General features: G+C 44.7%; 1 protein-coding gene across 6 annotated transcripts in view; it reads left to right on the top strand.

Moving 5' to 3' along the window:
* The window catches only part of nphp4 (nephronophthisis 4), a 154,725-nt gene that overhangs the window by 30,264 nt on the left and 98,722 nt on the right, over positions 1–25,739 (top strand). For 4 of the 6 annotated variants that reach the window (XM_064297732.1, XM_064297733.1, XM_064297731.1 and 1 more), the window contains exons 4-7: positions 632–810; positions 1,537–1,601; positions 10,775–10,930; positions 14,565–14,701. In XM_064297732.1, the coding sequence (XP_064153802.1) occupies positions 632–810; positions 1,537–1,601; positions 10,775–10,930; positions 14,565–14,701 (537 nt within the window). The remainder of the gene's footprint in view (positions 1–631; positions 811–1,536; positions 1,602–10,774; positions 10,931–14,564; positions 14,702–25,739) is intronic. The other 2 variants (XM_064297730.1, XM_064297734.1) reach the window with 2 other exon arrangements.

The raw sequence follows: 25,739 nt of genomic DNA, 5'->3' as shown, positions 1-25,739 counted from the left end.
TTTCTTTTCTTTCATATTTCATTTTTTATACCGAAAACGTAACTTATTGTATGTAAGTGTAGCTATCTTGTACCCAGTATTAACATCTCTTACCTGCTAAGGGACTACAGATGAAAATTAGCTCTTGAAATAACTCTGGCACTGTACCATTCGACGCAACTGCGGAATGTTGATTACTGTGTGTTGTCCCTTTTAAATAAATAAATAAATAAATAAATAATAAAATAATATTATACAGTCTGTGATTTGCGTGCCTTTTGTTAGTGTGAAAACAATATTTCACAAATGCAGCTTATCGCCTTCTCCGTATTTTGCGGAGATCTTGTTGGCTGTTACTTGTCTCCCTCGTGACACTAGTTGGTAAAGTAAGCAGGAAGTGTAATCTGCACTTGGGAAATCACAGGGCAAACAATGCTGTGAAAATCGCACAGATAGAACTGAGGAATGGATGCAAAGTGCACAGCATGCAGCCATTAATCTTCCTTTTATCCTTTCATTTTTAATGATCTAAAAGCACTCGGTTTATTTTTTATGATTTTTTTCATCCGATCAGAAAAGTGATCCAGGCCTGGGGCTCTGTGAGTAATTGTTCTTTGTTTTGTTTGTGGTTGGCTTTGTCCGTGTGTTGCAGGTCCTCTACTTCCACACCTCGCTCAGACACCCTGGCGTGGTGGCGGTGGTGGAGGTGGTTTCTGTGGCTCAGAAAGCAGATGGTTCCCAGAGTGCACTGGGGTGCGGGTTTGGCATCATGCGCCTGTTCCCCAGCCAGGCCAGTCCGGGGGAGCCACGCGCTGGCCAAGCAGATAGAAGGTGAGGTGGCGTCACAAAAAACCGTGCAACATTTACTAGTACGACCTCTAACCTGTTTAAGCCCGCAGGCAACTAAAGTTGCCGAAGTCTCTACCACTCTTTTTCCATCTATGAATTTTTGTTTGGATAACTACAGATGCTTATGTAAGAAATCTCTGGGAAAAATCTGGGCATTAATGGGTTAAGTAGGCAGTATACTCCAACGACGTACAAGATTTAAAAAAAACAAAAAAAAACCCACCAGCGAACATGTTGCTGAACACCGTTGTCAGTATGAACTCCTTGTTCTCCATTATGTCACTCTCTGTTGCTGAGAGGCACATTGAAGTATGTGGCAGGAATTTGAGAACATTTAGTTCTCTTTAAAATCTCTGCACAATCAGTCTTAATGATGACGATATCCTTGCATGAGTTCAGCAACGCTCTATTCAGAAGTATTAATGTCAAAAAGTGTTCCAGTCATGACGACCCGTTTCGAGTATACTGCCGCCTTCCTGCAGGTCACATGAAGGACTTTGGCTACTGTTGGTGCATCTCAAATGTCCCCCCCCCCCATCTTAAAAGTGTCTCCTTTATACAGGAGATCTTAATTCTGATGGACACCGTGAGTTCACTATCACTGCTACTGAATTGTATATGTTGTGTAAATAAAAAAGCTTAGAGATCTTTATGTCAGTGGTTATTGACATATTTTTCTGTTCCTTTTTTTTTTTTTTTTTGTTACAGATTGAATCTTTACCATGGAAGCCCCAGAGGCCTGTTATACCAGACTCTGCAGGAACCCATAGAGCGTGAGCTTCTCCTCTCCCCATTTCAAGATCTGTGTTCAACTTAAAGATATTAGTTACATAAAGGCGGATATTGATCCAAGCACAGATGGTGAAAGAGCTCTGAACTTCTATACACACACACACCTCATGTTTAAGTTGATGGATCTCTTATGAAGTGGTTCCTCTCAGTTTTCTTAATCAGTTTGTGTTTGACATTTGAAATTGAATTCCACCCACCGGTTACCGCTTTAGAAATGACTTCTAAACTCCAAAGTTTTAAGTTGTTGGTTCAATGTGAGGTTTTCTGTCACTCAAGCTACAGTTTATGGCATAATTTATGGAGGCAGTTTCCAGTAATATTGCTACATGGGAATCCTGAAATGATTTTCTTTTTGACAAAAAATCTTTTGAAGTGCTTTAAGGGTTGACTGAAAGTTTTGTTTTAGAATTTTAGACAGATGAGCAAATATAACGGTTTCTTGTTTGTTTGCTTGTTTGAATTTTGTCAGACGGTGATGAATTGAGGCTTGATATTGGAGGGACAAGCCATGAATTTGAACTTCAGTCTCTAACATAGTTTGTATGCCCTTTGAATAGAGAACTTTTTTGATTAGTGTGCATCCATATTTGTAATACTCCAAGCTTTCAGCACATTTATCTATGTTTGAAAGTGTCACTGTTCATGGCAATGCAACAGTTTTATTATGGATAAAAAATAATCCATATTGCGAAGTATAGGCAATGTCTGTGTCTAGAAGTTATTGTGTTAGCATATTCTCAGTGTCTGTACCATTAAGACTATTTTAAGTTTATTTTTTTGTTGTTGTATGGCCAGATTTCTGGTACCATGAAATTGTAATACGCTGTCCAGGTTTCATCATCTGTAGGCCCATTTGTTTTTCTCAGCCAGGTTTCTCATCAACATGCATTCGGTCAGTTTACTGTGGCCTCCATGTTTGGATTAACAGTGACAAGTGAAGTCCTCCCCCATGTGACTTATTGGAAGATTAGTGCCGGGACAGATTATGCCTGTATTTACATCCTTCCCCATAACCCACCACACAACCTCAGTGACAGATAATTGAAGAGAAATGTATTTTTTATCAAATCTGCCATTAATCTTTTGACAATTATGATGTTTTATTTTTGGAGGGTAGATTAAATTGATAAGAATGTAGGATAGGCATATATAAGCATTATGCTTCTGCCTGTGCCTTTTCAGTCACTACCTCATACATAGATTGTTGACTTGTTTATACTGTCTAGACTGTTTATATTTATTGTATTGTGTGTGATGACTGAATAAAAAATACTACTACTACTACTACAACACTTGGAAAATCTATCTGCCAGCCTATTACTGAAGAATTTAAAATGAGAATGAAAGAACTGGTGCAGGGACAGGAGTGGTTTCAGTGGGCAAGCTGTGCAGCTAACTTCCATATGCAAAAGAAAAGAGCAGGGAAACTTTTTACTGGATTCTGGGTAGAAACAGGATATTTATTCCCCTGTTTAACAGAAATAGGTATTTATCATGTCTGCTATCATTGAACTCAATAGAAGATTGTACGTTCTTACTATCTTTGTTTTCATCAACCAGCTCCAGTCAACTTTCAATGAAGGGCCGTACCAATCAACTTGCTACGCTGAAATACAATGGCAGAGTATTACATTACTTTTCACATATTAGATATATCATTATTATTTAAAAAAACAGAAATTTTACCTATAAAAATACCACCCCAAACTTCCCCTACCTCTGGTCCTACACTTCGCAAGAGCTTCCTGAAAACAATCGAGACGAGAGTTCACATGGAATTGTGGGTAGACCAGCTAAAGAAACGGTGATTGCATTGAATGAACAATGTGACCGGGGCACTTTCAGCTCCAGTCAAATTAATTGAGACGCTGAAATGGAAGGTAATTTGAGAGAAACCGATCTGTCCGCTGATTGGAAGGTTGGCTTGATTGGCGTCAGGTGGGCGGAGGACAGGATAACAAACGCGAAAAGTTCACGCCGGCGTCACCCGTCCTTCCTTCCGCGACAAACTCTGGTGATGAAAGGGGACAGCCGGTTATGGACATTATAATTCGCTGTCGCCGGGACCGACAAAGCCGATTGGCTCCTAAGTACCTCTCTGAGGTGCGTGCCACTTGACCGCTCGTTCCCAGACTTTTTTTTTTGTGCCGACAGACCGCGGCGCAAATTTAAACACCGAAGAAAGCGAAGGAGCCGCCGATTGCAGCCCAGCTTTGAGTGATGGGAGTGTAATGATGCTTGAGGTTTCCCATTAAATTTTACACTGATGTGCATTTCAGGTGTTTACATCAGTATGAAAGGCAGTGGTACAGCAGGCCCTCTTTTGGGGATATGTATAATATTCTCCCAGTCCCTTTTGAAGTCTTTGTACGGAAGAGCAAATAGAAATACACATTCAGCAGCTTCCGCGGCTAAGCCGAGCATATCAGATTTGACAGACAACTCTCTCCTCCTCCCGTTGCCTCTTTGAAATGCGTGTGATTTTCTCTTGAGAGTAATAGAATATAGACGCTTTGTGGTGGGGCCTGTCTTTTCAGTTTGTGAGCCACAAATCCGCTCTGAGCAGTGTTTTTTAAAAATATTTTTATTTTAAAAATACCTCCTGGATTTTATTTTTATTTAATTTTTTTTTTTTCTAGCTGCCGAGAATAAATTGTGTAATTAGCCCTAAATCAAAAACAAAAGAAGAAAATGTGAGAGCGAACGGAGCGTGACGCCTTGTTATGTTTCAGTAGGAGAAACTTGCCGCAAAAGAAGCGAACCTCAGTAGCTGAATTATTTCCAGTCTGCTTTATGAATCTTTAATGAGAAGCTCTCTCAGGTCTGCGCAGTGCCGTGGATGGAGAACAGCTGCAGCTAACTAGTCTTGGCACTTCTGATTATGTCATTTGGTTTTAAATTAGGAAATCATTTGCATTACAGGTCTGGTGTTTGGTTTTAGCTGGTGGATACATTTTCTCTGATTTTGCTGTTCATTCTTCTCTGCTGTTTCACTGTGGCTTTCCAAAGGCCTCTGAGACATCATTAATTTATCTAACACAAAGAGCGAATACTCACAGGATTAGTAATTACGGCACAGCAACAGAATGGCCGCTTTTTGTGGAAAACTAGAACTGCAGTCCCATGGATGCGTCTGCCTTTCAAGACAGATAATCTGGCTCCAAGACTGTTTACATCCTTATTGAGAATATGTCCATATTACTTATGACCGTGGTATTCTGGTTTTGATGTTAAATGTTATAGGACAGTTTTACTAAATGTTTTAGCATGATCAATAAGTGTTTGCTCCAACAAAATATTTGTAGTGATTTCGCTGATCAAGATAATTGTTGAAATGCCAAAACCATTTTTAAATGAATATCCAAATGTTTGATTTGTTGCTTTATGGTGCATCTTAATATTCACTGAAATGCAAGCCAGCTGTTGTCTTTTTATTCTAAATTGTATCTGAACTGGCCATAATGTATGAACAATGGCTGTGCAGTCCGATAGTTCAGCTGCAGTGTAATTCGGTGCCGCAGCGTTAAACTTCGGGCTTCTGTTGACAAGCCGTTGCGTGAGTTCATCAGTCAGCAGGAATCGCCAGGAAAAGTCTGGCTGGCCGGCGAGAGAGAGTAGAAGACAGCAAACTGGTGTCAGCCGGAGTGAAGAATGAAATGTGGGCCGAATCCAGGCCGCTGGCCTCCCCTCCTCCTCCTCCTCCTCCTCCTGCTCCTGCTCCTCCTCCTCCTCCTGCTCTCCCCTCCTGGGTGGTGTGGCGCGGTGTGGAGCTCCCGCTTTTGCCCCGAGGACAGGAGCAGAGCTCCCTCCTCCAGACGGAGCACCTGGGGCCGTCGCAGGCTTTTGGGACGGGTCGCAGGTGCGTCCCGCCTGCGGGGGCGTCGCCCTCGCCAGCCCCTCTTCCCCTCGCGCTCCTCAACCTGGCCGGAGCTTAGCGCCCGTGCGTGCGTGCGAGCGAGCGAGCGAGCGTTGCGTGCGTGCGTGCGTGCGTGCGTGCGTGCGGGCGTGCGTGTGTGCGTGCGAGCGTGCGCTCCCCTAACGGCCCTGTAGGCCGGGGCGGGGGAGCAGGAAGAGGAAGCATCCCCTCTAATGAGTCACTCTGTCAGAGCGCCGGGGAGATTGACAGCCGCTCGCCTCTCTGGAAATTTCGGCGCGGCGGCGCGTGGGCGTCGAACAGATAAAGACGGCGCGTACCTGTGCCAGGGGTGTTCGGCAGCGGCGGCGGCGGCGGAGCCTGCGAGGGCGTTTTTTCCTCCCGCGAGCGCACGCACACCCGCGCACACGCAGCCCCGCCGACGGAACGCCGCGCTCTCTCCGCGCGTGTCTCTAATTGGCCTCGGCGTCGCGCTTTGGCTCGGTGACAAAGCCCCGCGCCCCGATTTATATATTTATTTCACGCGTTTCGCAAATTTTTGCATCTCCGCCGGCCCCGAAGGTCGCGTCAGTCAGGGCTGATTCAGACGGTGATTGTGCTCTCCCTGCCTCCACTCCCCTCGGCTTCAGAGCGGCGCTTGGCTCCTGCCTCCCGTGGGCTGGGAGGAGAGCATCGCGGCTCATCCATTTGTTTTCTTGTCAGTTTTCTTCCTTTAACACTCCAACAGTCTGTTCCTGTGAGTCACTAACTGCTGTTAGAGAGGAGACGATTGGCTTGGCTTCTGGCCTGTTGATCGCCGCCGGGGCTTTTAGAGGGGGGGGGGGGGGGGGAGGGAGGGAGGGAGGAGAGAGAAGGACTGAGGGAAAAAGAAATGGGGTAGAAAAGAGAGCGAGAGGGGCAGAGAGTGGGAGAAGAAACGGCGGGATGGAGGGAGAGGAAGGTGACGAAGTAAATGAGAGACAGATACAGAGGGAGAGATGGAGAGAGAGATAGAGAGACAGAGAGATGGATTGAGTGAATGGATAGAGCGAGACAGAGAGATGGATAGAGTGAGACAGAGAGAGGGAAAGGGTGTGAAAGAGAGGGACAGAGAGATGTATAGAGTGAGACAGAGAGATGGATTGAGTGAGACGGATTGAGGGAAACAGTGCGAGAGAAAGAGACGGAGAGACGGAGACAGTCACCCCGAGACGGTCACAGTCCCAGACACAGACGCAGATGTGGAAGCACGCGCCTGATGTATTGCCTGGGAAACGGCGCCTGGGGGAGGTGCCAGGGAGCACTGCACTGGTCGTTGAGCTCATGGTAGGCATCTCAGTCATAAACGATGGGGATGACATCAGCCAGCCATCCGCTGATCACTCTGCTCATCCTGCACTCCCTGCTAGTGCGGCTGTGTAATGGTTTTGCTTAGTGGAGTGTTACAGTCCCAATCTGTCTCCTCAAAGGAGCAATCCGAAAAAGCTGTTATCGGCTGTTAGGGTGGCTTGTGGATAATGGGAGAGCTGACTTAAAATTTACCATGAAATACAAAGAAGCATGTTGCTGTGAAATGGGAGTCATGCTGCCCCTTTTTCTGTCTCAGGGAATCCTTATAATCAAAGCGGCCGCGCTGCATTTCTTTTTCTCCCGCTAATATTCCGTGTAATTTTTTTTCCCTCGGACTGAAACGAGATGAAAAATCTTCCTTTTTTACAAGGTGATTCTGTGTGCTCTTGTTCAATAAACACTGGGAAGGAAAAAAAATCCCTTTATAAGAATTTGAAAGGCGAAGTGGAGCGGCGGTGTTGGCGATAGCGGAGCACATGTTTGCCCGCACAATGGTGCCGCGATCTCTGTGTACAGTACCGCGCTCCAACGGCCAATTTATTTCCGACTGTTGTCTGATGCGAAGCGGCAATTGAAACAGATGAGAAAATACACAGATTCAAATGTGCTGTGCTCAAGAGGTCAGCCATTGTGTTTTGAGCACAATTTAAAAAATCCTATTAAGACGCCAGACGATGAAGCTCAGTGTGCATTATGCTGCGCTAGTTCATTTCCTACACCTGATTTGTTTTACGCCCCATAGATATGTAGTGCTTTTGTTACATTTTTTTTTAAATGGCTCCGGCTGCATCATTACAATTCGTGATTGTTTTCAGACATTTCAATCTGAATATTATTATTCTTTTTTTTCCAAGCGGGGCCATAGCCTTGAAATAAACTCCCAAGGACGTCTGCTATCACATCTGCCAGATTGAACACTCATATAGTTACACGGACAGAGGTTAAGTAAATGTGTGAAGTAGTCATGCGTGGTTACTAGTGATTTGACCATTGGCTGTTGGAACGCAGTCAGTTTCTGAAGAAACCTTTCGAACTTAAGGAAAAGCAGCAGTTGGAAGTGGTGAGAAAAAAATTGCAATTGCCCAGAAGGCAACTCTCTCTCTCTTTCTATCTTTCTTTCTCTCTCCCTCTCTCTCTCTCTCTCTCACACACACACACCCTCTCCTTCCCCTGCATGCTTGTGTGTGTGTGTGTATTTTTTGCTCTCCAGAGTTTGGAATTGACATACAGATATAAAGTTTGCTGTTTAGAATATGTTCATGCCCCGTTTGGTCCTTGGCAGCCTCTGAAATGTGAGTTTGCGATGAATAAGGAATAATGAGAAATAAATGACAGGAAGAAAAGCTGTTCCTGTCCTGATACCGGGGTGCCATCTCTGTTTTGCCAGATCCTATTAAAATTTCATTACCTCTTATGCTTGTTAAGGGAGGGGCGTTTCAATATTTAAACCCCTGCGCTCTTTTAGGAAATGAATGTACTGCCGCCCAAATTCTGCCCCTCGATGTCGGCCAGTTAATGCCCGTGTTCCGGAACACATCGGTTCCCCTGAAATCGTGAGCTGCTTTGGGGGTCCGGGGTCCGGGGTTCAGGGTTGTCATCGCGCGGCTCTGCTGGCGGTAAAACGGGAGCTTTGAGGACGGATAAACGCGCGTCGCTCGCTCTCCGAAGCGCGCGCCTGCGGGAGGTGCGTGGCGGCGACGTGACAGATGGCCGGGAGAGTCGGAAGATCCGCCGGGGTGCGGTGCGAACGCGTCCCCGGGGTCGAGGCCGCGCCCGCGGACGCTCTGAGGTGCGCACACGCGCGGCGCGTTTCCACCGCTTACCGCAGATTTGGGTTCGGGAATGTGGGTCAGCCCTTCTGACTCTTCTGTCCTTTTTGTTCTCCCTGCTCTCTCTGCCTGATCCCCTGTGTCAGAGAGGCAGGGCAGGGCCCGAGAGAGAGGGAGGGGGGCAGGGGGGGGAGGAGGAGGAGAAGAAAGGGGAGGAGGAAGAGGAGGAGAAAGAAAGAGGAGGGAGGGAAAAAAAGAAGAAAAGGGAGAGGGGGAAAGAAAACAGAAAGGAGATAGGGAGAGGGGGAGAAAGGGAAAGGGGGCAAAGAGAGAGAGAGGAAGTGAAAGGGGGGATTGAAAACGAAAGAGAGTCGGGGAGGGAGAAAAAGAGGGGGAGAAAAGGATGGGAGAGGGGTGGGAGAGCGAGAGGGGAAGAGAGCAGCTGAGCGTGGAAACAGTGGCAATGAGAGCAGTGTGGGGTGCTTTGCCATAATCAGATGCTAACACAGTGCCTGTCTGATAGATGGTGCATGAAATGTGTGTCTGTCACAGAGACATGCGTTGTGCTGTAAAAGGGAGCGCTCTGGGACAGGCCACAGCATGGCGTACACCGTCACGCATACCTCCGCAGCTGTCACACCACTGGCCTCGTTTGACGGACACTCGAGTGAAACTACCCAGAAAGCATTGCGGTCCTGTATACCGCAGGTGATGGATCCAGTCCAGGAGGGCCGCAGGGCCTGCAGGTTTAACTCCAGTCCTGGGGGGCGGGGCCTGTGTTGGCAGGTTTATCTGCAGTCCTTGAGGGCCACAGCATCTGCTCGAATTCGGTTGGTTTCAGCGTCAGTGAATCATTGACGTTTAGAATGTTGGAGAAATCCACACACCTCGTTCTTATGATCTTAATTGGCAGCTGATTGATAGGAAACCATAAAAACCTGCAGACACTGTAGCCCTCCAGGCCGTGAGTTTGACGCCTCACTATACGCTGCTCTTTATCTTTTGAACAGTGCGTATTATTTTTTGTCCTACCTATCCTCACATTACAGAGGAGGTGATCTATTACAGTACTGTCGTTTGACAACAGCTTGTTGTTTGTTTTCCTTGTTGATAAGAGCAGGCTTGTCAAGCTACTTTGATGAAAGGCCACACTGTGTACATGTTTGACCAGAGACCAAAGCACAGTGTTATGGAGGTGCTCCGGGGGATTAGTGTTGGCACCTCTGTTCTTCCTTTATACATAAATGATACTGGTAAGGACATTTGGCACAAAATGATTACTGGTGTGGTTTCAAGTTTGAGAGTTTGCCTTAAAATTGAAGGTTATTCTTTTATTAAGCAATGTATTTTGACCAACAGTGACAGCTCTCTGCAATGTAACTTGGCAGATTTGATTTTTGTCGGTTCTGTTTTAAAGTCTCTTTGAAATACCAAAAATAACTGGATGCCGTTGTGTGGCAAAATGAGCCACCTGTGACTTCTGTGCAGCATGCACACCTCTTTATCCTCTTTAGCTTGTTAGTAAGTTCGTCTTGAAAAAGAAAATTAATGAGGTGATATCTTTATGGACATGACTGAAGCGGTACATATGCAGCCATTTTAGCAAGAGACGACATGCATTTATATGATTTTAGTCGATTTTTATGGCTCGATATTACTTGTTCATAGTGCATAATATTTATTTGTTGAGCCAGCCGAAAGGGCCTGGTCCGTACGGCAGTTAGCTCTACAGCTGTGGAAGGGCCGCAGGGTATTGTGAGCAAACTGTGCGCTATTTAGCGCATGAACGGGGGATATAGTCGCCATCACCTGCCCCCCTGGGCCGGCGACCCAGTTTCCCATACGCGGCCCTGTGGCTGAGCGGGCCGCGGTTGGGAAAGCAGGCGGGGTTATCGTGGTGAGCCGTGGCGAGATGGAACGTGCAGCCAGGCTACTCTTACAGTCCGATGGAACCGCTCGCCTTCGTTGTCTTGTCGTGATTTGCATCCTGGCGAAACGACCCCTGCTGTGCATCGGGGAATGAAGGTGAAATTATTATTATTATTATTATTATTATTATTGAAAAACTCATCCATGGCTTCTGCACGCCGGTCACTGCTCTGGTTTCCACGGAGCAGTCCCACAGTAGATCCCGTGAACTACGTTGTGACCTTGCGTTTGTTTGTGTCCCGTGTCCTTGCAGAGAGCGCGCTCATGACGCCGATGGAGGGGGCCCACCTGCAGTACTCGCTGAAGCCCCACCCAGCCCTGGAGGCCGCCGCGCACCTCCTCCCGCCCAACGTGCCGGTGTCCGGAGCGGAGAGCGTCCCCGGGATAGTGCCCTCCTCCGGGGAGACAGGTGAGGAGAGAGGCGGGGGGCCGTGATAACCCCCCGGGGTCACACATTCATCTCAAACGTACCATCGGCTGGGCGCTGGAGCGTGGTGGCTTGGCCCAGACGCCATTGACCTCAGGTGTCTGGCACGGCGAGCCGCTTTTTCATCTGCCGAGACGGTATCTCGGCCGAGATAACTCCAGGTACAAATAATATTGTGTCCTAAATCTTTGTTAACAGGTGACGTGCTCCATGTAATAGGCTACGACTTGTTAAAATATGACTCTGTAACCTCAGCCCCCCAAAAAAAGGCACAACTTTGGCTAAATGTCTTGAAAGAAGCAAAATATTTGTTGTGGTGTAACTTGATGAAAACGGTTTAAAATGCTGTAGGGGTCTCTTCCTTCTCTTATTCACTGTTGTCATCTGCAGAAATGGATTCTGTTAACGTACAGCTGTTGTGAGAAACAGAAATTCCACCGATTGATTACTTTTCCACAAAACTTTTTTTTCTTATGGCTCTTCTTTGCTCATTACGACCTCGTTTTTAAATTTTGAATGAAGCTGCCAGTTGCCTGACTTGTGAAGGGCGAAATAATGGGAGAAAGTGCAGGAATGAGTTCTTAACATCTGGGAGAGTAATTACTTTCTGCTAGTGTCTCGTGTCTCCTGTTGACAGTCCCTCATATCCCTAACACATTTTTCTTGGAAAAGTGTCAACACCTCCATGTGTTGGCAGAAAGTCGGTGTCATTTTGAATGAAGGTGATGGAACTCTTTTGCAGTTAGTCTCCTAATTTCGACATGTCTGCCTGTTCTGTTATGTCCATTTTAGGCGCTCGGAAAGACTCATTTTCTTTCATCAAGCATTGAAGTTTAATTAAGAACTTTGAAAATGATAACTTCATCATTTAATACAGATTGCAGGAATACTTCTCTTAACCTTCTTGTTGAAGTCTGAAAAGCTTTTTAACAGTCATTTTTACCAGCCATTTTTGTTTTGATGATGTGATATATTTGCCTGCAGACACTTCTATTTAAGAAAGAGAGGGATGGGAAGGGGACAGAGAGGAATGACATTTTTTGTTTTCTTCAGAATCTGTAACTTTGATAATTTGGTATTAAAATTATGTTATGGTGAATTTGTTGTAACACAGGCAAACTATAGATTGACAGGTATACATTTCCTTTGAGGGTGCGGTGAAGAGAAATGGGTGCAGTGTGCACACAACTAATTGAGTCAGCTTCACGGATAATTTCTGTTTTTTTTGTGTGAATTGTCGCCGAAATACTTAACCACCATCTTCACTACAAGTTTCTGACAGCTTAGGACGGGCTCTTGGGTGTAGCGTCACTGGAGACCTCGTTTGATTGGAGGGAAGAAGTCAGGAGGAGTCTCTTCATTCCACACACCCAGGAAGTCTTCAGTGTCATTTCAGATCTCCACTGTGCGTCCGGGATTTCAGTCAATTGAACGCTGCGTGTTCTGAAAGAGTGTTCATGGGAAATGCCACCGGAGCAATAATCCCATTCATATCCCGAGCAGTACTCAGGATAATTAATACCATTTACACCAGTGAGCCTTCAAATCTGAACTGCATTAGGTGTGTGTGTGCATGTGTGTGTGTGTGTGTGTGCGTGCGTGTGTGTGTGCGCGTGTGCGTGTGTGTGCATGTGTGCGTGTGTGCTTGCATGCGTGTGCGTGCGTGTGTGTTTGTGTGTATGTGTTTGTTTGTGTGTGTGTGTGTGTGTGTGTGCACGTGTGTACATCACTCCAGCACATTTCATGGATTGGTGAATATTAAATTCCACTGTGGACAGCAGTGAGTTTGCTTCCATACCGACTGATAGCATTGATTGATACGTTTGAACGGCTTTGGGCTGTGGCTGTATGAGCATGCGGACGCGTGATTGGCTGCAGTTCAAACCTGGAGCAAGGGGACTAATGAAAAGGCTATTAGTAGCCGGTACAGTGCACGCACCAAGTCGGTGTGAAACGATGCATTTCGGTTTTGGCTTGAGCTGTTACTCAGCGCAGAGACAGCGTGGAGCGGCTTCGTCTGGGAGAGTAAGAGGCCTGTTCTCTCATTCAGCTCACGGTCAAAGCCGGGAAGCTTCTCAGACTGCGCGTTATTACATAACGGTTTAGCGCAGAGTCAGATTTTCTCTCTCCCCTTCTCTCTGTAAAAAGTTGAACTTTGCAGTGGATGAAATGGAGTTTATTGGAGGAGCTAATAAAAGGGACGGGGTTTGACAGCGGAGGGTATATTAGGCGGCGAGTGCCGGGCCTGGCTAATCCGGTGCCGTTTCGGATCTCTGAGCGGATTGACCCGAGTTGTCTTAAGAGCCGTGCGCTCGTCTGTAGCTTTAAGTCGGCGTTTTGAAGCACAAATGCTCCTTCGTTTATTTTATTTTTCTCCCTCCCGTTCTCCCCCTGTACTGTAACAAGACCACCCGTGGTAAATGGCAGCCAGTGGAGATTGTATTTGGGGGAAAAGCAGTTTCCCAGGCGACTGAAATGGCTATTGTTTTTTTTTTTTGTATGACGCTATACAGTATGTATGAGACATGGTTGCAGTCCCCAGCAGCATTATTGACTCTGACATAAATGGAAAGAGGAAATGGCCTCTCATAAAGACCACTGTGGTGTCAGGTGGGAGTTTTAAAGCACACCTCCGTCCTTGTGTGTCACTGTCCGATCAATACCAGATGAAGCCAACTGTTACGGCAGACTTTGGGGTTTATTAGAGAGAAGGTGAATACTGATCCACAGTATCGCAGATTGGATGGTTTTTGCCCCCCTCAAAAAAATGACAGATTAAAAAAAATGATTTATAAGAACGGTCGGAACGAGCCGTCAGATTAATTGAGCCAAATTCATTCCCCGTTCCGAGATTCTTATTAGACTTCAAAGAACACCAGCGGCCATAAAACATCTCCTTAAAGCATTCAGGGGTGACTCGGCCTGGCCCGGGTCTATCGATCCTGCGGTGATGCAGCTGGAATTGCTGGACTAACAGCTCCTGGGGGGTATCCAGCCCCTTTAGAAAAACACCACTTTTTTCTGGGCATCTCCAGAACTATCAAACAGCTTGGCCCTTGACAGGCTTTTATAGGCACAGATGAAAGAACGCTATGTAACTCTGGGAGAGGCCAGTGGGATTCACCCACTTAAGGGTACAGTGTCCTGCAGCCGCACACGCAGCTGAGGGCTTGGTTCTCCCGGCTTCTCCACGCTGTGTATAAATCTCAGTTTTTTCTCCCCATTTTTTTTGCAGAAATTGTCCAAGTAACTTTGACAGTTGCTTCACGGTCCCAGGCAATTCTTTGGAAAAAAATAACATTGTTGAAGATCTTGGAGATTTTCACTATGTTTTTCTATTACTGTAGATTACGATTTAACCATTTAACTAGAAGGGTCTAGAAATATTTTCTTGCTTAATCTCTGAAAATAACTTTTCTGTACAAGTTGAATTTTTCAGCAGGAGATCTGCATCCACAGACTCCAACACATGTTTTACTGAAAGCCGAGCAGATTGGCTCCATCGTTTCTGGAGTGTGAGAACGGGAAGGCGCTTGATTGTGGAGAGCGTTCGCCACCTGTGCAGCGTTATTTTTATTGACTTATTTATTTATTTTTTGATTTCTGTGTGTCGTAGCAGACTCGCTGCAGAAGCCTCGCTTGCTGAAGAGCTTCACCTGCTACCTGGACAAGCTGTCCCTCACCCTGTACCCCTCCCTGGAGAAGTTTGAGGAGGAACTGCTGCAGCTCTTGAACGCGGACCACCTAAGCCGGGTATGCCACTCCTTGCAATCTGTGCCGTAACGAGGCGGGGGCTTGCTGCCTGCCAGTCGCAATAATATATGCCAAGTAGATCAAGAGTCTTCCTCTGGAACAACTGATCTTCTGCCATCTCTGATCTGCCAAACTTGAATCTGAAAGGTATTAGCTTATGAGTTTTTTTTTCTTCTTTTTTTTCTTTTTGGACGCTGAGAGAGAGAGAGACGGCGCATTTAACGATGTGTGACAGATGTGCTCGTGCACTCGCAATTATTTACACAGCGCAGTTGTGCAGACCCCCATTCATCTTCGTCGATTTGAGAGATGGATGTCTGCGAAAGACGATGAGAATTGATATCGTAGTCTTGGAACGGTCGTTACCTCCCAGCCTCATTTTTAATACTGTGCGGTGTGCTGTCTTCTGAGTTCTGCCGGGAATTCTCTTGGGAGGCCACTGAGCATGTGCAAAAGACGGTTTAATTAGCAGCCCCGATCCTCACACTGTTTTGTCAAGGGCTTTATCTTATGAGCGGAGAAGTGTATACCAGGTAGGACTGTCATTGTTGTGTCATACAGCCATTTATATACCAGTCTGTCATATTAATTGGTGTTCTGAAGAAAATACCATCTCTGGTAAGTGTCTGTTGTTCTTTAAATGGTCGGTAAAGATTTATTTTTCCGTCTGCTGATGCAGGCGTTAAGACGCAGGTATTTCATTCTTTATTCATGCAGTGCCTTAGTCGACGCTGTGACCTTTTTGAGATGAAACCTTTAGCAGCTCTAATTGCCGTATGCTGTAGCCGCGCCCCGTGGCGGAGGTTGAAACAGGAGCACGCCGCCTTCAGCCTTTCTTCGGAAGTTTGTTCTCTTTCTCTTTTTCAAAAAGCTGCATGAAGTGATTGCAAAGTGGCGGGAAATAATAATTGACATAACCCTACAGTATCGCGGAGGGATGTGTCTACAACGCATCCACCCGAATATCTATTCAGAGTAAAGTCTGTTAAGTGTAACGACACACGTTTCAAATCAGGCATAAAACCCGTGTTGAAAAAAACCTCGGAATTGTATGGGCGTGGTCTGGAGCTCCCCGCCACCCCACCTCCCCACTGAACTCCTCCCAAACGGTCCCGCCCACAAATAAACAAACATATGTGGCTAAACAAACACTCATCAGACATATGCAAACAGTATCCCCAATGCTCATCAGCACCGAATGCAATTTGTGAAATGTACAGTATGTGGCTTTTCGGGTTATGTGTAAATTACACCTTTTAACACAGATTCTGTTACTCTGTGAAAACAATTAGCAATAGTTTATACGCTCTCAGTTTATAAGTTCTCAATATACAGAATATCGAGCTTGTTTTCACGCTGTTTTCATGTAATCACTAATTTCCACCCTTGGTAAAGGACATGTACAATACTTGCATATTTAATCTAATAGAATATAGATGAGTCATTTTTTCTAGGAATGACAATAAGTACTGCACAAGCCACACTTCATTACAATTCAAATCTTAACAGCCAGACATAGTCCTCTCATGTAGTAGTATGTTTTAGTCATTTCAACTAAAACATGCTGTAAAATTAACTCATCATGTGTTGACCTTGGCAGTTTATAGGCGTGTTTAGCTACACGCAAACTAATATACATAAAAATGATTGGTATGAAATGCGTCACCAAAAAAGTTTTGTTTCTGCCAACTGAACTGAATTGTTCAGACTTACTCTTCTTGGCTTTCCAGCTGATGGTCCACCGAACTGCTCTCGATATTTTCCGACCACTTAACAAACACCCCCTCGACCGTCGGTGCCTTCCAGCCTCCATTCGTTTGCTGTTTCCATCCTTTTTTCATGATGTTGTCTTTGGGAAGTTTGGAAAAGTGTACACTGGGGGATACTCAGAGCCTCAGCGGCTTCAGCCTGGCGCATTTTCGCTGCCAAGTACCGAATGTTTTTTGTCAGCAGAAAAAAGCCTTTATTTTGGCTGCCATGTTGAATAGCAGACGCATACTTCACACGAATTGATTTGCCCAAAGGACACAGTGTATAGGCTAGTGTTACGCAAGGTGATGCACAGCTGTTAAACTAAAGTGCCTTTCTAAATTTGATATGGTTGCAAGCGTACACAGTAACTGGAACCTTTCACAGTCATTGTATCATGATGAGCATGTGACAGCTAAAGCTTTCAGCTTGAGCAGGTCACGCTATATTTGAATATTCTGCAGCTCTCAAAATCTAACATTTAAAGATCTTGTGCCATCTAAATTACCATTTTTATTAGTTTCACCTAAAGAACCAAAGAACACACATGCTGTGATATCAAACCTATTTTATCAGTTGAGATTCTGAATGAAGGTTTTATGAAAATAATTTCTACAAAGGCCATTACAGGGCAATTTGGTATTGATGTGATATAGATGTTATTATTTTCCTGCTCATGAATTTTAAGAAAGTAAGTATACGTCTCTGTGGAGTGGCTATATGAAAGAAGAAAGTGATGGCACAGAATCTTTAAATGATTGGACCTTCGTTTTCTCCCATAATTCCCTGTATGAAATCCCCTTTCTTCTGCATGAATAAAGAATGACTGTAAATACATCTGCATTCACTCTCACCTACAACCAGGAAAATGAAAAACATTAAAGGATTATCTTATTTTATGCAGTGACTTAGGTTATCTTTGATTGGGGATATAAATGACTGACTGTTTTTCATTTAAATTGAATGTGTTTTGTCATTTTTTTTTTTTTTACAATTTAAATGCCTTTGAATACTGAGCTAAATAATCATTTCTTGGTTTCTGTTTGACTGAGTAATTGAATATGTCCTATCCCTTTTACTAGCCTTGTATCAGTCATTTCATTTATTAACATCGGCTATGCTTGTAGGGATTACAGTATGCATTTATGAGCGCTGTATTTACCTGCTGGAAACCGTAGTTAAATATGTAGACAAATAGTTCACTGGCCCCCATCGGAAAAAACAGATAGCGTTTATCTAATGCGAAATTTCTCAAATTTCTCACAAAATGCTTTGCATCTCCAGTGGTACATCAAGGAGGGCCGAATTTCTGTGGCAAATGTAATTACCATTCTGCAGGCTGCAGACGCCTTTCTGTCACAGCAGTCAGGGTGAACTCATTTCTCAGGAACTCTCTTCTGGCTTGTGTTCGGAAGATTTAATTTGATGGCGAGTTTGCTGGAAACAGACAACAACAAAAAAAAAAAACACTTGTCTTTGAATGCAACTGGAATTTGAATGCATCTTACGACGGGGGCAGTCGTTTTCATGTCATTTTGTGTTTTTGTTTTAAAATGCTTACGCAACCAGTAACCTGTATTTTCATTTACGGTAAACTTGCCAGGTCTCTTTTCTTGGATTTGGGTATTTTAACTGCAGTAACCTCCGCTGCCACTCAAGCGGTAAATTATAATTTCAAAGCATCCGGCTTTGTTTACAGGGATATCACATTATCATATTACTTTACATCATTATGAACAATTATAATAAACCCCTAAGCACTATATGCTTTGCCAGTGTACATATGAAAAAAAATATTATAATAAAAAAATAACACTCGGAGTCATTATTTCCTTTGGGAAAACAGAGAGGGGTACAGATGGAGATTGGATCACAAACAGAAAGGGTCATGGTGGGGAATCGAACCCACGGCCTCATGGGGGATTGGTGAACGAGTTGAGAGACGGCTGCCCACTGCACAGCTCTCTCTCTCTCTCTGTAATAAAGCTCAACTGCTGTGTGCACATTAGCATGCGATTAGCCCGCAGATAGCTCCTTCTGACATTGTGGATGTGGGGGGAAAAAAATCTTAAGATTCATTTTTGCACCGTTTGAAAAATAGCGTTTCTATATGCTCGTAATACACAGGAGCACAGATTACGGGGTCAGGAAGTTTTTGCTTGTGTGAGGCTCCAGGGCAGTAGCAGCAGCACTGTCCCTTGGTTTCATTGTGGCTTTTGTGATTTTTAAATGTGGGTGGAAAAAAAGAAACCACTTTACAACAACAGAAGGTCTTGCTGCCAGACAGCGACAGACAGAAAGGTGAATTCCTTATTATTATTATTATTATTATAATTATTATTATTATATGAAGCGCTGATGCTGACAGTATTGCGGTGCTTTTCTTTAGCACACGCAGGTGGTGGCGGTGAGCGAGTTTTACCTTGGAGACCAGGGTCACGGCTGGAATGTGGAGTCACGTAAGGCGACCCCGTGGTAGTGTCACTGCTTTGCTTTACACCCAGGTGCTCCCCTTCAGAATATGCCAAATTCCACACTGTAGTCTTTTGCTGAGATGCAAAAAAAAAAAAAAAAACAAGTAGAAGATCATGAGACGCAATCATTTTTTTTTTTTTGTTGGAATGGCGAGATCCGCCGTGTTCTAATGCGAACCGTTCCCCGGGAGACGGCACGCGGCCTCTCACGGCGAACAGCGCTAATTTATGCGGCACGGATTACGACAGCTTGGTTTTAATTAGACCCGTAGTGAGCATGTGACCTTTGGAAGTCTGACACTTATCTTCCGCACGTTGTTTTGGAGGTGAGAGCGACACCTTCACCCGGTGCGACATCCTCACGACTCTGTCTCTGAGAGAGTGAGAAATGGAGAGAGAAGCAAGCTGAGAGGCTGGTAACTGTTTGCTTTAACAGTTTTGGAAGTTGAGCGGTTTTTCACTCTGAAGTTTGGGGAGAGTAGCTGTGTGAGGCTGTGGATGACCGGTCTGGGCTGTGGGGGAACGGTCCACTGGCTTTCTGGCTCGTTGGCTGAAGTGACTGAAAGCTCAGTATGGTGGAATACATACTGCAACCCTGGGAGCACTTTTCTTGTGATGAAAAGAGAATTTTCCCAGAATTCTGTGGGAGTTCCGTAACACTTTCAGTTTCATTGTCTGTTAATTATACATTGCTGAAATCAATTTACTCAGCCACCTTTTTCAAAATAGTTTAAAACATACAGCTGGTATTTTAGCTTTTAGTTGAAAATAAGTATGCTTTATAAGTTTACCTTCTGAATCATACAGCAATTTACTTTTCATATTTAAAAAAAAGAATACTATATTTCAGTCAACAGAATTACCTGTTCGATGTTGGAAAACTCCACAGTAAACAAACCTGGCACAGTAGGATTGTTGAAGTAGCTCCCTCTTCATAACTTATTATCGCTTGTTACAAGTTACGTGCCCCTGGGGCCTGTATCCTGAAGCAGGAGAACTGAGTTAGCTGGATAACTGTGCGGAGTAAAACCCGGACTGCTCTTTTTACTTCAGTCCAGGTTTTACTTGGTGCAGTTACAGTATCCAGCCTACTCGTTAATCCTTTGTGATGCAGGCCCTTGGTCTGCTGCTGATACAGTTTTATAATTAACTGTTGTTGATATCATTTAAATTTTAATACAAACTTTTCCATTTTAAGACTGATTCCCTTTTTCAACATGAGATGGTTTTGAAAGGAGTTTGTTAGTTGGATGGGTAACTAATTGTGAAGCGTTTAGTTACACTGTCTTGCTGATTAAAAGTATTGCTTCTCTCGCTACTTCTTGGGTATATTTTTAAAATAATCTTTTGCTTTTCTAGTAAACATGGAAGTGAAATTAATTTTGGAGCAAGCACTTATTAAGCACTTGGTGGTTAATAAGCGACTGATTAACATTTTTATGGTCCAGTAATTTAATTTATTTTTTGAAGAGTGAACAGGCTGCTCCCTTTATTTTTTTTTATTTTTTTGCTCTATTCAGACAGAGACAGGGAGAAAGCAGAGAGGGTAACAGATAGAGAAGGGATGATATATCAGAAGGCAGTATGGAAGGGAATTGTATTGTTTTAGGCTTTAGAGTCAGCCCCCTCCCGACTGATTGAGCCAAACGTTTCGCCCAGTCCCAATTTTTTATTTTTTAACACGGAAGACATTGCACGGTCCTTTGGGGAGAATTGGGAGAAATTCTGTCGAGAGAGGAGCAGTCCTGAAGTCATTTCTGTGGTGGCGCATATCCATTTACTAGGGGCTCTGACACCACGGCGAAATGCAGGACAATCTGGCGAGCCATACTTTGCGCCCGTTGTCCAATTTTCCGTCGGTAAGTCCCGGTCTGCGGTTAACCTTCTTTTCCAGCTCCTCGGGGGAACTGGGATCATTTCTGTATGAGGGCCTCTTGAAGAGCAACTTGTTAGACAGGTAAATGGATTCTTGGCCGCTGTTGTTTCTGTGTTTATTTTTGCAGGGGAGATCTAGGCATGGCCTTTGTATCGACATAAATTGCACTTTTACTTTGAAGTGCTTCGCTCGGAGTGGGCTGGCCTCCTTGGGGAAACTCTATTGTACTGTTTGGGAGAGGAATTTGTCAGGGCCTGTCAGAGTCTGTCCGTCAAACGCTGACTCACGGCAGAGACATCCTCCAGCGATGTGGAGGCTACTTATCCCCTGTAAGCCCTTTCCGCTCAGAGGAGGTCAAGTAGCGCCGTTAGAAAATTTAATGCGTTTCATTTAAAAATCGGTTATTTTTGGCAAAGGCCCATTTGCGCTGCTGCTTGAAAGTTTCGCTGTTTTTGAGGGCCGGAGTTAAAATTCATTGTGTGTCTGTGTGTGTGTTTGTGTGTTTGCATCTGTGTGTCTGTGTGTATGTGTGTGTGTGTGTGTGTGTGTATGTATGTGTCAGTGTGTGTGTCTGTGTGTGTAACTGTGTGTGTGCCTGTGTCTGTATGCCTGTGTGTGTCATGCGTATGGATTATTAATTTAAAAGGGTACCTTCTTCATTGACCGTATTGTAGTGGGGGCAACGCATACTTGGGCATGCGTATGTAAAGCTCTTGGCTTCAGGGAGAGTATATGAGCTGTATAGCACATTTCCCAGAGAGCACTCTGTTGCTCCGGGTCCTCTTACCTCCCACTTCACTGGCTGATGAGCTTTGGGGGGGGGAAGTTCAGAGAGTGCCCTGGATCAGTGGCTTTTCTTTTTCTGCGAATGCAATTTCTTGGGTTTCTGAATTAGACTGCCAGAGTCTGGCTTTTTATCTCTCTCCGCCCAACTTTTCTAGTGCCTTCCCGCGGTAATGCGGCGCAAAGCCCCCTGCGACAGGAAGTCATTTTCTCCGTGCCGCCGCGTGTCTAGGAAACGCCAGGGCTCGCCACTCGCTGTCTTTTTTCTTCAGGTGTAGTAAATGTCATTTGCCGTACATTCTAGACACCCAAGCTGAACTTTTCCTTTTATCTTTTTTTTCTTCTGCAATAACAGAATCAACAGGTGAAAGTAATAATGCCTTGTTCCTTGTTATCTAGCGACATGCCCGCCTTTGATTGTTTCTGGTGTCATATTGTTGGGACTGTTGTGTTATAGTGTACACACACATTTCATTATGGACAGTTATTGACAACATAAAGACACCCCACTCATTTGTTGTGGGGGTGGGGGGGGCTTTACAAAGAGTATCTTCTCTCCTCTTCAAGCAAGCTTGGCATCTGAGCAACTCTTATATGTCCAAATCAACCATAATTAGGCAACAACAACAAAGGCAAAACAAAAACAAGACAGGCAGTACAATTCGCTGATAACACAAATAAAGCATGCTATAAATCTCTTAGTGCTGGCAATTACTGAAGTTCTGTGGACAAAAAGCTAGCTCCTGTTCACTTAATTAGAGCAGTCAACCGCTTGGTGTTTCCTCGGCCTCACCAGATTTGGCATAATTATGTGGCCACCTGTGTAAATTTTTCACACATTTTTGTTCTTCAGCGAGAGGCTTTTCAGTGATCAGAACAGTTTGGAAGGTAGTGCAAAACATTATTGTGGTGAAGTCAAATTCACGGTCCTTTGAGTCTCAACAGCAGTTTGTACATTCATACGGCCAAAAGGTTATGGATGGGTTCATAACCAAATATTTCATTTCAGTGCATGTTATATGACGTTCTTTTTTTAAGTTAGCGTAGTTTGACCAATACTTTTTTTTAGCTTAGTGTTATTCCCTAAACAGGGCATTGCGGCACATCAAAGCTGTACAGTATGACACCCCCAGTAAAGGGGCCTATTTTGGGGACAGTCGTAGCACAAGTGCAGTGCAGGTGCTAGCAGAACATGGGCTGGAATTGCTGATTAAATTGCTGTTGCTTTATTTTTGAATAGGCCGCTCTCAATTTGTGGCCATATGCTTTAGTTTAACTGCCGATCACTATGGTCCTGAAGCAGTGGTATTAAAGGGAAGGAAAGGGGCCGATCCGATTGGTCATGATGAAACCAAACCTCCACCGTGACTACAGGTAATTTATGGCTCTTAAACCAACGTCTTTTACAGTTGCACGTTAGGTTAGGGCTACAGTCTCTTATCACTAAATTACCAAAATGGAGTTGGACACGCCTTAAGTCATCACTGTGAGTTATTGCTAGAGTTGACAATTGTGCATTGTGCACACAACTCCACCAAAATGAGAGAAGATATTTACTCAAAGGCGATGCCAATAGCAGTCAAGGCTAATAATAATGATGCACAGTCGAACAGCAGTGATGTTGAAGTCATCTGTATTTTTTTTATGATTCCATCAGGTATTTCCAAGAACATCTTTCCCATTGGTTTAATTCATGACTGACTGCTGTCGGTTCAGCTACGTCGGGTGTGTCACTTTCACACTGGATCCGTGACTTTAATTTTTATAATGTTGAATGTTTACAACTGGTTCAAGTGATTTAGGGCTCACAACAGGCAGTTACTGTGATGGATGGATGTTTTGCAGCATTTGGAATGGGAATCATTTGCAAATGATTGCTTAAAAAACAAGTCATTTAACATTCCTCTTGGTGGTTTCAGGGGTAGTTGTTGGGTAATATCATCTTGTAGAGCTCAGCAAATGGATGTTTGCATGCCTGGACTGAATTAAAAGGACAAAGGCATATTTTTTCACTGTTTAGTCGCATTTCAAAACCATATTTGCAATTTTAGTGTGAAGCTCTGAGACGGAATAAAGCCAACGGATACAAAATGCTGTGTTTCATAACTGGCACTTTAGAGAGGAACTGTTGGTGAGCATATGCTGTGACTGTGGGCATGCTGATCCTGTCTGGTACATTTATGAAAAACATAGCCCGTTACCATGGCTCCCTAAAGCTTCTGGCAAAAGGTACATGGAGAACACTTCAGTTAGAGTTCAGCTGAACTTGGTCAGTCTTCTCACAATAATAACAGAAAAGTTACATAAATAACATGTTTGCTGACATAATAAAGATATTGAAACTCACCAAGCATCTATAATGTGTCTAATGCAGACACAATGGAATTTGCTGTGTCCCCTTGGATGGTATGATTAGCAGTGTAAATAATAAATAATTGATGCATCTTTATTTGAGTGTGACTCATTGCATAATCACATTAGCAGAATTTCTTCTGAAAGGCAGTCAGACAGATCTGGGGGGGGGCATGGGGGCAGCATAGCATAATGATTAGGGAGCTGGACTTGTATGTCTGGGGTTGAAGGTTCACTTCCCAGGTGGGACGCTGCCATTTTACCCTCAAGCAAGATATTTAACCCAAATGTCTTCAGTAAATATCCAGCTGTGTAAATGGATCGTATGTGAAAGAACGTACGCTGTGTATGTCGCTCTGGATAAAGGGCTGAAAACGTAATGTAAACGTAATTAGCACGTGCGCAATCTCGCGCCGCGGGCGATGTGACGCCGCGGAGCATTAATAGCGACGATAAATGGAAACCTTAATTATGACGATGTCGAAAATTCCCCGCTGATAAATGTTTAAACGGTGTAAATATTTGAACGTCCAGAAGAGGGGGGTGCGTCCGTCTCCGGCCAGCCGGAGGGACCGGGTCTGACTGATGGCGGGTGAGTCAGTGGGTCCTCTCGCCCGCAGACGACTCGTCTGATGTGAGCTCCACGCCGCCGCCCTGCCGCCCAGCATCTTCCTCTGCGATGGGCTGTTGTTTTCCGTCTCTGTGGCCCCCGGGGACGGCCCTCATCGAGGCGCGGCGTCAGTTAAAATCCGTTAAGCAGGGATGCTGAGAACGAAGCGCTAATGATGGCGCTGTGCGCCGCTGCTGCTGGATGAGTCACTGCGGTGTGAAGAAGCACCCAGCCGTGTGACTGACTGTGGTCTGACGAACACAGTCTTACCCCCCGCCCTGCCCCGAAACAGGTCCACCCCCCCCCCCTCCCCAAACCTAACCTAAAATGCAAGAAAAAGCACAGGTGATTAACTGAATTGAGAACCATTTGAGCAATCGTTCAAGAATAAATCCTCATGTATCCGGAAAATGCGTAGCGTCCCATTAATCAGACACCCCATGCCTTTCAGAGTTAATTTTATCGAGTGATTGAAAATTTCAGTGTATTTTACACATATTTTTAATTCATGTTGACCCAGCAGCATGCGCTTTATACGTTTGTCTTCTCCGGCGTCAGAAGAAACGTATATCTGCAGAAAGGGTCAGACTTGTTGTTGTCCTCTTTGAGTATCTCTTTGAAAACAGGGCGGCGCCTCCCTGTGTGAGCTGATTGCTGAGCCAGATCAGCAACGGTGGCTAGAGAGAGCAGGTACAAAAACAACAAGGACAGGTTAAGGAAATTACTGTGGTGGAAGGTGACAGCTGCTGGCTGCTTCTCCCTGCATGTGAGAGATGAATGACTGGAAGGGCATTTGCACAGGTGTCGCAGGTGTGCTGTCTAATAGGGAAGGGTCCTGGACCACCGGCATTGGCCCCAGGTTGCTTCCTGCTGGATTTCTATAGCAACCATATGGTTTGTCAATATGCACAGAACGCAATTCAAAACAACATTAAAAAATGTTATAGTCTGCAGTCTGGTTACAAAATCCTGTTCTGCGGGCAGTGAAGTAACTAAAGTTTGGGATCTGTCCATACAGTAATCTCACACACGTTTGTAATTCAGGGGCAGTTTTTGAGTACAAAGGAACAATTTCAAAAACCAATTTTAATCTCCTTTTGCAAAATCCCCTTCATTTCTTAAAGCTGAATAAGAATCCTCCTTCCACAGGTTTTCTGCTGCTGTTGTGTCTTAATGTAGTCCCAGTGACCTTGC

This window comes from Anguilla rostrata, chromosome 11 (assembly GCF_018555375.3).
Source record: "Anguilla rostrata isolate EN2019 chromosome 11, ASM1855537v3, whole genome shotgun sequence".
NCBI classification, from domain to species: domain Eukaryota; kingdom Metazoa; phylum Chordata; class Actinopteri; order Anguilliformes; family Anguillidae; genus Anguilla; species Anguilla rostrata.
This window is presented reverse-complemented; position numbering and strand designations above follow the sequence as displayed.